This window comes from Geospiza fortis, unplaced genomic scaffold (genome assembly GCF_000277835.1).
Source record: "Geospiza fortis unplaced genomic scaffold, GeoFor_1.0 scaffold172, whole genome shotgun sequence".
Taxonomy (NCBI): Eukaryota; Metazoa; Chordata; class Aves; order Passeriformes; family Thraupidae; genus Geospiza; species Geospiza fortis.
The window spans coordinates 10,642,177-10,654,817 of NW_005054309.1; the positions used below are offsets into that span (position 1 = coordinate 10,642,177).

Here is a 12,641-nt window from a genome sequence, read left to right on the forward strand (position 1 = left end):
CCCTTCCTCAGGGCCCCCCGCCTCTCCTCAGGGACCGCTGTCCCCTCTCCCCTTCCTCAGGGACCGCTGTCCCCTCTCCCCTTCCTCAGGGACCCCTGGCTCTCCTCAGGGACCGCTGTCCCCTCTCCCCTTCCTCAGGGACCGCTGTCCCCTCTCCTCTTCCTCAGGGACCCCTGGCTCTCCTCAGGGACCGCTGTTCCACAGCCTCGTCCCTCGTGGGACCCCTGGCTCTCCTGAGGAGCTGCTGTCCTGCAGTCCCTCCCTCATACTACAAGCTTCATCTAAAGGCAATGCAGTTCCCACCAGAAAATATACCTTAATCTTCCAAAAATCACATGGAATTGAGGTGGCACAACGGGACAGGAGTCCCAGAGAGGAGCAGCTACGGGGACAGAGCCTTCCCGGCTTGGGGAGCTTACCAGAGATGCTCGAGGTGGTACTGGGGTGCAGCCCTTCTCCTCCTCCAGGTGTGGGGTTTTTTTACAGCTTATTCACTTTCTGAAGGTCCAGGGTCAGGCAAAAACTTCTGGGGAATGTTTGTCCCAGGAATGTAGATCCTGGAAGGAATGCATCACCTTCCTGGAGAGCCGAGGGATGGGATTTAAATCCAGCCCTGTGCTCCTGCTGCTGGGCAGCTCCTGTGAGCAAGGGCTGCTTGTTCTGGGTTCCCAGAATAACAAATTCGGGATCCTGGATTCTGCTGGGCAGATCTTAAGAGCAAGGGCTGCTTGTTCTGGGTTCCCAGTGTGAGGTGCCAAAGGCAGCACTGGATTCCACGGGATCTTTTCCAGGATCTGGAGATCTTCCACCACTTGTCCTGTGCAGCTCCTAAAACTTAGTAAGAGGGTGTAGTGTTAAATCTCCCCTTTCAAAAAAGATATTCCAAGCTAACCAGGAATATCTGGGATGCATTAATTAATGCAGCCCTTTTGTTATATAGATTATTGGGTGCTGAGCATGGAAGTGCTCCTGGGATATTGAAGTTTTTCTGTGAAATTGCTACAAACACCTATGACAGGAATTCGCTGTTACTTTATACTCTCCAAAAGTATACACGCTCCTTCTGTATTTCCTGGGCACTTTGCATATGTCTACATGTAAATATTTCCTTATATAAACACCTGTGCCTGGCTGAAGAATAAGTGAATATTTGTGGGGAGGGAAAGGGGTTTTTCTACCCCCGATCAGCCACCTGCCTCCTCATACAGGAAGGAAAATAACTGGCTCATTATAGAGAAGTGAAATTGCTCCTTATTTCCTCAGTGCTGGGTGCTGTAGGAGCTCCCTGCAACCACTCTCTGCAGTTTATTTCCCCCCCCTCCCTTTTTTTTTTGCACACTCTGTGAAAACAAGAGAAGAAATGCACGAAAAGTGGGCACTTCCTTCTTTCCTGTCCTCCCCTGGAAAAAAATGAAAAGCATTTCCTGCAAGGAATTTGCTGTATTACATGAAGGCAAGGGGCAAAATATTGGGATTTGGGTATTTTTTAGGTTTGTCTGGTTTGTAATTATTTTTGAAAGTGGGCTAATTTCCTATTGGTTATTCTATTACTGGATCTCATAAAATCAGGATAATTTTTTAGTGGAATTTAATAATGAGCACAGTAATTTAATACTAACTTTATTAGCCCACGAGCTGGTGAAACTGGTAATTGGAAACAGGACTGGGAACTCTAAGTTGGGAAAGATCTTTCAAGTTCAGGTAAAACAAGACTTTCTTTCCTGGCAACAAAATGCCAGACCTGGCATAATCCTTACCTTGCTGTTGGATGCAGATGGTTTTTGTTGTCCCTTATTTTTTCTTGAGTGAAGATCTTCTAGGAAACAGCAGCTCCTGGAGTTGCTGTCCTGCACTTTAAAATACACTTTTGATAATGAAGCATTAGTTTGTGCCAGATGAAGATCCCAGAATTTAAAAGGAAGCTTTTGAGACCAGTGCCCTGTCCCAAGCTGCCCTGCAAATCCTAATTTAGGAGTAGAGAGGTGAAGAGGAAAGGGAAAGGTGACTCGTGCAACATTTGCTTAAATTGGACTAGAAAATCCAGTTTTCAAATACCCAGGTGGACATTTCACAGCCTCAGCTGGACACAACAGCAACACCACAGCTCTGCTCCCTGATAGCAGAAATCAGTCAGAAATGTTCTATCATTGTCCAGCAGTCAGAGCCCCACGCTGGGTGGGAAAGGCAGAATCCACAGCAGGGGCAGCTCTGACTCCTTTTCCCAGCTTCTCCCTGCCCAGGGATCCAGGCAAAAACTGATCCCAGGGGAAAATCCTGGTGGGGAAACAGAGGGGGACAGATGGAAGTGCAAACTGATTGGAAACTGATTCCTCAGGGACCTGCAGTGAAGCTGCTCTGAAATTGCTGGTTTGGCCTTCCCAGGACTAAAACTCTGTCAGGAAAGTTGCAGTAATTTGCAGCTCAGAAGTAAAAGAATCCCGCGACCCAGATATTGAGTGGAAAAATGAATTACTCACTTGTTTTCTTCTCTTTTTGGACACTTTTATCTTTGGCTGCTTCCCTGGGGGTTGCCAGACATCCCTGAGCTCTGCTCAGCCCACACTCTGGGATTGGGTAACAGCATTTTGGGATGCGAGTGGGGGAACATAGTGCAAATAAGTTTTCCTTTGGGACTACAAAGACTTCTGTACAATTATTTTGTACCAAATGGAGCTTCTCCCTTCTCCCTGGTGAGCTCAGGAAGCCTCAGGTGTTCACACCAGACTAAATATTTGTTTTAGGTGTGTAGCATCATTTGCAAGCTGTCTAGGCAGCAGCAGTAGGGTGGTAGTAGCTGCTAGCAGTACTGGGGGGGATGTTGTTGCAAATCAGGAGGGAATCTCTGCTTCAAAACCCCCAGAAACACAGAATTCTGTGCTCTTTTAGGAAGGTCCTGCTGACTATTGCAGCTTCTCTCTCCTGCAGGACTGATGATATACAGGAGTAATCCTGGGTCACTGTAAAAATCCCCAAAATGGATCAGATTGGAGGTGCTGTAAACCATAGCAATAACACCTCTTATGTGGCTTTACAGCAGGTAGAATCGTAGACTGAAATGTGGTCATTGCACGAGGTGAGACCCTTCCAAACCTAATTCCACTGCAATCACTCCTTCTTTGGTGATCCTGCATTTCAGAAAGTCACTTTCACTACTCTGCCCGTGTCCCACTGTCACTTTGAGGACAATGTTTGAGGCAATGCACAAAAAGGGCAGAAGGGGAGAAGGAGGATGCAGAGAAGAAAGAAATTATCAAAAAGTCTGAGCTCATCCTCTCTGTTTCCTGCGCCTCCTTCATGGTGAGATTTGGCTCCACACTGGACTTGCCTCATCCTAAAGCTCCAGGAGGGGATTTTATACAAATAGAGTGACTGAAGCAGTTGTTTACCTGCATTTCCCAGCTCTGTGTAGGTGCCACAGGCAGGTGCTGAGCTGAGCATCTGCTGTGGGTATGAAACTCCACTCACCTTGTATCATTAAACATTTCCTGGGAAAAGTGTGCTGGGGACAGGAAGGCTCAGGGTTAGATAAGTAACACACAAAGGTTTGCTTTGGGTCCCTCAAACAGCCAGAATTGTGCTTAAACACCAAGAAAGACTAAAAAATCAGTGATGCTGCACTCAAAACCAGTGAATTTCAGAAGGGCCTTCCCTCCTCAGAGCTCCTTGCAGCACATGAGGCTTTAATCCCACTGCTGGCTCCATCCTCTCTCTTCCAGAACATCCCAGAGTCTGGCCACAAGTATTACCTGCAGTTCAGCACTGAGGACTACAGGACTGGGGTGAGTTCCTGCTCTTCCTCCTCACCCTGAGCATCAAATCCACTCCAGCAGCTCCAAAACAGGGACATGTGTGTCCCAAATGGATCTGCCACCATGGAAGGACCTTGCTGCTCGTCCCTGCCTGTCTTTGCTCCAGGTCTCACCTGAGTGATCACCAGGCCTCAATCCCAAAGGGAATTCTTGCTCAAGTCATGGAGGCAACCAAAGGCCTGAGTGGAACTGTGCAGTGGCCCAAGCTGGGTGACAGTGTGACAGTGTGGGCCCTGTTCCCCTTCTGTGCTCCCCATTTCCCTCTCACGTCCCCGTTTTCCTGCTGTCCACACCCCAAAATGGGAATCAGGAGTTGGCAGCTCCGTGGTCTTTCCAATTCCACCCCCCTGCATTCACTCTGCCCCAGCTGTCAGCAGCATTTTACTGCCCTCTTCCTTCACACACACTCTGTGGAATTCAAATGATTTTCAGAACTTACTGTGAAGCCTTAGAGTTTTGTTTCAAGGCTGGCACAATGAAAGTCCCTGTTATCAATTAATGTTGTTTTTTGAGCTCTCACAAACATATTTCCAAGATGACTTGGAGTGTTGTCATGTCCTGAAAGCAGGACAAGCATTAATTAAAACCTTCTGTTAAATCCCTTTAGCCTTGTGGTTTTAACCTCGTTCTTGGAAAAAAGACAAATAAAATCCTGCCTGACACTTTCCTAATCCCTGAACAGCTTCATACAAAGAGTGAGTTGCTGGTAGATAAAATCTTGATTAAAAAGAACAGTTTTAAACTCTCCCTTGACAGGAAGATGCTGGGAACTGCCTGGCTACAGTGCTCTTTCCAAAGAAAAAGTCTCGTCCTGTTGTCAGCATCAAGTGCTCCCACACCAAAGACCAGAAGGAGATCCAGGAAGAGGACAACAAATTTTACCAAAGGATCAGGCACCTAAGCAAGCCAATAATTGCAAACAACATTCCAGGTATATTCCTCCACATATTCACCTGTATTTCACTTTTATCTCAGAGGGCATGAAGGACACCAGCATTTGAAAAGGAGACACATTACTGACAGCAGCACCCCGAGCCCCTCCTGCTGTCAGAGCAGCCCCACCTCCCCAGGGATTTTTGGGAAAACAGAGCCTCTCTGGATTTACCACTGGCACCCAGCCCCATCCTGTGAGGGTGGTTTGGGTTTAAAAGCAGCTCCACACCATTTCTAAGTCCAATCAATGCAGATTGTCCTCCAGGAATAACAAGTGCCCAAACCCACACACCTCCCCAGCTGGGGCTGGAAACTCACTGAGGATGACCAACACAATTTTTCCATCCTGGAAAAATCCCATCTTTTCTCCCAGCTGGGTAAGGACTCCCATTACTATGGATTTTTGGGTTTCTCACCTCATCATGGGGATCCCTCTCTTGGCAGCTTCCGCTGTGCCACACTTTATACTCCCCTGGGACTGCAGGTTCAGCATCATCCCCCTCCCTGTGACACATCAGAGGGAGGAGCCTTGTGCAGGAATGGTGCTGTGCCAGGCAAAACTGCTCTGAGGTTCATCATTCTTCCGCTGCCCAGCCAGAATTAATATTATTTTCTCTTTCTCCTTGCCTTGCAGACAGCTATGGCAACATCGAGCCTGCCCTGGAGCCAGTGTGGGCTCTGGCTGTGGCTGGCAGCAGCTCCATCGTGTGGGAAAAGTCCACGGAGACCTTGGCGTACTTCCTGGCCCAAGTGAAGTCTGTGAGGCAGTGGGTGAGTGGGGCAGGAGGGACAGGGGCAGCACAGAGCCCCCTCTGAGGGAGATTCCCCAGATCCCAGGGCCTGCTCCTCACCAGCAGCTCCACCTCTGCACGAGCACCTTCCCAGGTTTTGCTGGGAAAATTGTCCTGACTGGATTTGCAGAAATGGCTCTGCAGGGGCTGCAGTTCCTGAGCCCTGAGCAGAGCCCAGCAGCCTCTGCCCCTGCTCACCCCTGACACCAGCCCGGGCTGGGCAGCAGCTCCAAGGCTGCAGCACATCCAGAGCCCTCAGCCAGCTGGGATACACGGGCACGATCCAGCTTTGGCTCCTCAGCTATTCAGCAACTCTCTGAAGGAGAGGTTCCTGTAATTCTCAGATGTAATTGAAGGTTAAATTCAATGAATTAGCACCTGATTTCAGTGCAGACAGGCTGCAGAGCCACACAGCTCTTGGTGTCCTCAAACATTCCATGCAGGAAGTGCTCCTAATTCCATCTTTCCACAATCAAAACCCATCTCACTGCAGCCAGCAACCACAGCCACGGGGCCCTGCTCACCTCCTTCCCTGAGCTCCAGTAAATCACAGCAGACATGAAATTTTAACAATATAAACCTGTGTTCCTGATAATTCTCCCCTTGTTTTACACCTGCCCAGATCAGGAAAGACGATTTTGTTGAGTTTGACTACACTGTGCTCCTGCATGAAATGCCAACCCAGGTAAGGAAGTGCCCGTGAACAACCCCTCCTGCGGCAGGAGCTGAGCTGCATCAGGATGATGAGATCTGTGTTTAAATCCCTTCTCCAGGAAATCATTTCCTGCCACATGCGCCTGACGTGGCTCCCCGGGCAGCCCCTGAAGGTGAAACATTTCTGTGCTCCCGAGGGCCACGGTGCAGAGCAGGGATCCGGGGCAGAGGCTGGATCAGCTGCTGGGCCTGCAGCTGAAAAGGGAGCCAGTTTTTAAGTGAAATCCTCACTTTTGTGGATGTGGATCCAGTCAGCAAATCCTTGTGCTGACAGACCTGGAGCTGGGATCGTCCTTCCATGCAAGTCAGCGAGTGGGAGTGGTTTCACTGATTGTTCTGTGCCAAAATTAATTCCTGTCACTTCTTCAACAGCAAGATTCAAGTTCTGTAGCTCTGCCTGAACCTCTGCTACTCCATATATACACAGATGAACATACAGCAGTTGATTTAATGTCACTAATTAACTGTTACTTAAGAGTTTGTAAACAAAATTAATATATTTGGATAAAAATCATGAGCCAAGTGCTAGTCTGTCACTAAGAGGGATTTGCCTGCTAATTTTTTGTCATGTTTTGGTCTAGAATCATGCTGATTTTTAACTCACATCTCCAATAAACCAAATACCATCACTCAGGGTTGAGGCTGGGTTTTCTTCCTGCTGCTGTTGGAGCCCAAATTTCCACATTCTCTGACACCTCAAATCAAACCAGACCTGCAGAACCAGGGAGGCTCCTTGGGGATTCATCCTCATGTTTGGGAACAGCTCCTGTGTCATTCCTGCCATGTCCTGTCCCACCAGAAAGTCACAGCTTTGTCCTGTGCCACCAAACTCTCCAGCTGGGTTCCCAGCAGATCCATCACTGTCCCACCTCTGCTCACTGCCATGTGCCAAACTGTCCCAAAGTCACCTTTTTTCCCATCAGCCAGGTTTGTGGCAGGATAAATGAAATCCTTCCCAAGAACACCACGTTCCTGAGGAACAGAGGCTCTGGGGTGGCTGTTCTATTTAACCTGGGGTGGTTTTCACAATCCTGGAGCTGTAATTGGGAACAACAACTCAAGGATTTCACACAACAGCTTTCCCTGGATGTTTTCAGGCTGGGTGATGTCAGCTTCCCAAATTCCAGCATTTTACACAAATAAATCTGATTTCCTGACTGAAGCTTTTCCCCTCAGCACCCAATAAACTTGGGGAAGCAGCATTCCACACCCTCCTGGTGTTTTCTTTCCTGCTGGAAGAAAACATTTCTCATCATCAGAAGTGTGAAATCAGGGAGTGAAATTCCAAAATTCCTTAAAGAAGCTGGTGATTAATTTTTTTTTTAATTAAGTCAAGAAAATAGGATGGATTTGGCACTTTGGGGCTCTGCTTTTGTCTCCTTACCTTGTTTTTGCCTCTGCTCTGCAGGGCTGGAATAGAGCATCAGGCACTTCCCAGGCACCAGGCTGGTGGAACTGGCTGCTCACAAACTCACAGCAGTTCAGCAACTCCACAGGAACTTCTGGATAAGCAGCAAAACTGTGGAATTCTAAGGCAAAGTCTCCCCCAGCTGCTTTTCAGCCAAGGTTCCAGCCTAAAACCTCAAATCATACAGCAAAGTTCTTGGGGTTTGTTTCTTTCCCGGGTTTGTGGAGAACCAGCACATCTGGCAGAACTCATCAGCCAGGAATTCACATCACAACTGGTCTAAACATAATACAAACCCCATAAAATATAAACCCCCAAAATATAAACCCCACAGAAATGTAAATCACATCAATAGAAATAAACCTCAGAAACAGAAATATAAACCCCAGAAATAGAAATATAAACCCCTGAAACACAAATATAAACACCAGAAACACAAATAAAATCATACCCACCCTGTTTCCTGTCCTGTGTTGACACTGCTTTTATCAGACATCTCCAAATTTTTGGGGAAAGTGCTACATTTGCTTGTTTTAGAAAACTTCCAAATGTCTGAGAACCTGCAGGGCTTTTCTGGGTATGAATTCCAGCTGAGCATTCCCAAAACCAAAGCTGTGGATGTGCAGGAATCAGGGATTTGTCCCAAGGCAGCACCACATGGATGCCCCACATCTCGCCTGGGGCCCATCAGCAGCTCCAGGCCCTGGCAAATCCTTTCCCAAGGTTTCCATAAATCATTTTCCAGCCCTTCCAGAGGAGAAGCAGCCTGGCTGCTCCACTTGTTTCTGTCTGGGAAGCAGCAACGCCAGGGCTGTGCCAGGAATGTCGCTGGGTTTGAACTGGAACTTCACTCCCTGTTTACTGGAATCTGCAAAAACACTTTTCAGCTGAGTAGGGCAGGAAGAAGGAAAGAAAACTCAACGTGGACATTCTGGGAATAATTACAAATACAGGATTATGGGAATATCTTCTCACCTAACAGCTTTGAGTCAGCAAAGTCAAGTGATTCCTGAGCTGAACATCAGCTGCAACTCGGCCTCTGGATTGTGAGATTCTGGGAAAAGGGATCTTGGGTTTGGATTTCTAACCAAGAGCCAAAAGCCAAGCCCATACATGAGTCCACACCCCAAACCCATTAAATCCACATCACCAAGCCCATTAAATCCACATTTCCAAGCCACACAGTAATTCCATCTTGTTCCCAGCTTTGGGAAGAGGCAGCTCCTCCCAACATCCTTGGCAACTCAGCTCCATCCCTGTGCACCAGTGAAAGTGGATTTTGTGACAAGCACTGACTGATGGCTTTGCCCAGTGGCTTGAGACTTTGGAGGATCCTGTGCCCTTTCCAAACGATTGGGAGGGGAAAATTCCATCTGTTCCCAGGAGGGAAGCTGGAGCACCACGTGCCAAGTGATGTCCCACTCCCCGTACCTGTCCAGCAGCTCTTACCTCAGTTTAACATTTCCAAATAAAGATGTATCAAGTAAAAAATAAAATTATTTTAATAGATCTTGATTAAGACAAATCATCAGCCGTGTTTTAACATCTATTTGTTACAAGAGCATTTACACAGAGCAATCCCGTGGTGATCCCCTGGTGCTGCTGACACCACCCCGGAGGAAAGGTTCCATGATAAAATTCCAAGTCCAAATCCCACTGGAGCCCACCTTACCCAGCCAGCCTGGGCTGCTCCATGGCTTGGAAAAGCGAGCTGTTGGAGAAGACTGGGACAGACTGTTCAGTGGACTCCAGAGGAATCCCATCAGCTCTTGGCTTTGCCCTTTTTGGCAGGAAGTCTCCCTGTTGCTTCCAGGTATTTGTTGATGATTTCCTCCTGGGTGCTGGCTGAACAGGGGTGGTATTTGGAGTATTCCATGGTGTATTCCCCTTTTCCCTGCAGAGTTCGGAAAAGAAAGAGAGGATGGCCCATGTGCAACCCTGCTGGGCACACAGCTCCTGTCTGTGAAGGGATCCCAGGGATCCTCCACAATCCCACCCAAACAAACTCCTCAGGTGCAGGAGAATTGTTTGGTCAGGAATTCCACAGCTCTGCTCTGATCTCATTCCCTGCTGCAGCTGCCAGGGACAGGATGATCCAATGAGCCCAAATTTACAGAATCAAACATGTTTTAGCAAAAAGGACCAGGAGGACTCACCTCTGTGCAAGACCTCAGCTCTGTGGCATATCCAAACATATCGTTCAGTGGCACCTAAAATCCAAACATATTTGCTCAAAATGAGGTTTTTTCCATCACTTTTGGGCTATCAGCTAATTAATCCCAATTATGACATAAAGGGTCAGTGCTGTCTGTAAACAGCTCTGATTTAATGGTCTGCTGTTGTAAAGTATCTGTTATTTTAATTAATTTGTATTTGCAGTGTGTTTTCAGCAAGAAACCTCAAAAATCTGAGAGTTTGAGTGCACCAGGAACTGGAATATCCTAAATTCAGTGATGAGTCAACCAGCAAGGTTTGAGGTATCTGTAGACATTCCTCCAATGATAATTTGGGAAGCAGAAGGGCCACGGATGTGGCTGTCCTGAGCCCCTCACCCAGCCAGAAAACACCCAGTGATCCTCTCCAATCATTTTTAAGAGGGAAATGAAGGAACATTAAAATCGAGTCAACCTACAAATGTATCTATATAAACTGAGGAAAACAATGGAATCAAACATGGGACAGGGGAAGGGGAGGTGAGGAGCAGTGAGCACAGACCTCAGCATAGAGGGTGAAGTAGCCCTCGGAGCCGTCCTGGCCCGTGATGACGCCGTGGCGCCGGTTGATCCCAGCTATCACTGCCCCCTGGAATTCCACGGGAGCCACCACCTCCACGGCCATGATGGGCTCCAGGATGCGCACGGCAGCGTTCTCCATGGCTGGGGAAGGATGGAAACAGGAATCCAACATCAGAGGGGAACCTGGTGCGAGGCACGCTGCTCCCATGCACAGCAGCAGGTGGTTTATGGTTAATGTCGGGGAAAAACCATGAGCAACACGTGGAATTCCAGCTCCTGGCTTTTCATTCCTGGAGCCACAATCACAGAATCATTAAGGCTGGAAAAGACCCCCAGGATCATCAAGACCAACCTTTGGCTGATAGCACTGTGCTCACTAAACCCTACAGTGAAATGCCACATCCACACGTTGTCTAAGCACCTCCAGGGATTGTCACCCCAGCACTCCCAAGGCAGCCCCTCCCAGTGTCCAACCTCTCCTTCAGTGAAGGAATGTTTCCTGAAAAAGGCCCAGTTTGGCCAAATGTTCTCTTCCTACCCCATAAGGATGAAACCGGTGGCATTGCTGTACTGAATTCTAGAAAAACAGGATTTCCTTTGTACAGCCACAGGAATTATTGTGCCTCTCTCAGGAATTGTATAAACTCTTGTGCAAGTTCTGCTCCATAAAACTGGGCAAGCTTTGGGGGGATGAAAGGATGGAGGGAGAGAGGGATGGATGAGGGGATGGGATGGATGGATGCATGGAGGGAGGGAGGGAATAGGCGGAAGGGTGGGTGGGTGGATGGATGGATGGAACCAGCCAGCAGAACCCATCCAAGGAGGAGGCTGTACCTTGTTTGAGGGCTCCCTCTCCTGCCCTGATGAAGGAGATCTCGTTGGAGTCCACCATGTGGTGGGCGCCGTCCTCCAGCACGAAGCGCACCCCGGAGATGCGGTGTCCCGAGAGCAGACCCTTCTCACAGGCATCTCTGAACCCCTGGGAATGAACAACACCTCCCTGTCACCAGCAGGGACTGCAGCCTCTGCACTGCCAGCCTGTGCCACCCCAGCTTGATTGTACAAACAAAAACCACACCACAAGGGAAAACGGCCTCAGGGTTTTGCCTTTTTAACAGATTCCATGGCCAAACCCCGAAAGAATGCTCAGTGTGGAAAGAGCTCTTGCCTGAAGAACAAGATTCCTTTAAGACTATGCTTTTTTCAGGATCTGGCAAAAATCTTAAAGTGTTGCAGCATGGAAAAATGAAGGAATAATTCTAGGTTATTACAGGAATTCCAAGATGTTGATAGGTTAATTAAAGCTATGTATAATAAATTATACAGTGAGGCAGTCACAGAGGAGATAAAGAAAGAGAATTTGGGAACTGAGGCAGGAAATGGAGCTTAATTACAGTTTCCTCTATAACTGGCCTCAGAGAAGTCACAAAAGAAGTTACATATTTTGGGGTTGGGAGGAGAATTGTGAGGCCACAACCAGAAGCAGAAGAGGCCAGGAAAAAGCAGCTTGAGCAGGAGGCTCTCACAAGGGAAACAGAGGCAGCACGCAGCACCAAAGACAACAGCAGCTCCTGAATTAACTGAAAACCCCAGGAATGCAAGACCTGGAGTAAAACCACACAGCTGTGATCCTGCTGCCACTGGAGCAACGGGAGAAGCCTCCTCTCCTGGGGCAAGGCAGGCACAGCAAATGTGGGTGGTAGTGCAGGAACACAACAGCAATCAGGATTTTCTGTGTCACAGAGAATGGTCTGTACCTTTTCCACAGCAGGCACAAACTGCTTGGGAATATTTGTGCCAATGGTTCTGTCCTCAAACTCCAGTTTGGTGAAGTCCTCTGGCTCCAGGGGCTCGAGCACTCCGATCACTTTGCCGTACTGGCCTGCTCCTCCCGACTGCTTCTTGTGGGTGAACTCAAACCTAAACACAACAAGCCCCCAAACACCACATCACTCGTGACACAATCCACAGCTTTCTGTGGAAAACATTCCCATTCTGCATTTCAGACAATCACAGACTGGTTTGGGCTGGAAAGGAATTTAAATTCAAAATTCCATGGGCAGGGACGCTTTCTGCTATCCAAGGCTGTTCCAAGCCCCGTCCAACCTGGACACTTTCAGGGAGCAGCCAGAAATTCCCTGGAAAACCTGTGCCACGGCCTCCCCGCCCTCCCGGGAAGGTTTCATTCCCGGTATCCCATCTAACGCTGTGTGACACGCTGTCCCGAGCCGCGCAGGGATGCGCTGCCCCC

The 12,641-nt window shown here is 48.4% G+C and overlaps 2 protein-coding genes across 2 annotated transcripts in view; one reads left to right on the forward strand and one right to left on the reverse strand.

Annotated features, from left to right (window-relative positions):
* The window catches only part of LOC102032099 (ovocalyxin-32-like), a gene marked incomplete at its 5' end in the record, with an annotated part of 7,141 nt that extends 265 nt beyond the window's left edge, over window positions 1-6,876 (forward strand). Inside the window, 5 exons of the mRNA XM_005419165.1 lie at window positions 3,717-3,779; window positions 4,566-4,740; window positions 5,377-5,513; window positions 6,156-6,218; window positions 6,307-6,876. Of these exons, the coding sequence (XP_005419222.1) occupies window positions 3,717-3,779; window positions 4,566-4,740; window positions 5,377-5,513; window positions 6,156-6,218; window positions 6,307-6,465 (597 nt within the window). The remainder of the gene's footprint in view (window positions 1-3,716; window positions 3,780-4,565; window positions 4,741-5,376; window positions 5,514-6,155; window positions 6,219-6,306) is intronic.
* A 2,258-nt stretch (window positions 6,877-9,134) lies between these two features.
* GFM1 (G elongation factor mitochondrial 1) overlaps window positions 9,135-12,641 on the reverse strand; it is a 25,225-nt gene continuing 21,718 nt past the window's right edge. Inside the window, exons 13-17 of the mRNA XM_031055440.1 lie at window positions 12,148-12,310; window positions 11,225-11,369; window positions 10,371-10,531; window positions 9,812-9,865; window positions 9,135-9,549 (exon numbers count right to left, since the gene is read on the reverse strand). Of these exons, the coding sequence (XP_030911300.1) occupies window positions 9,418-9,549; window positions 9,812-9,865; window positions 10,371-10,531; window positions 11,225-11,369; window positions 12,148-12,310 (655 nt within the window). The 3' untranslated portion in view covers window positions 9,135-9,417. The remainder of the gene's footprint in view (window positions 9,550-9,811; window positions 9,866-10,370; window positions 10,532-11,224; window positions 11,370-12,147; window positions 12,311-12,641) is intronic.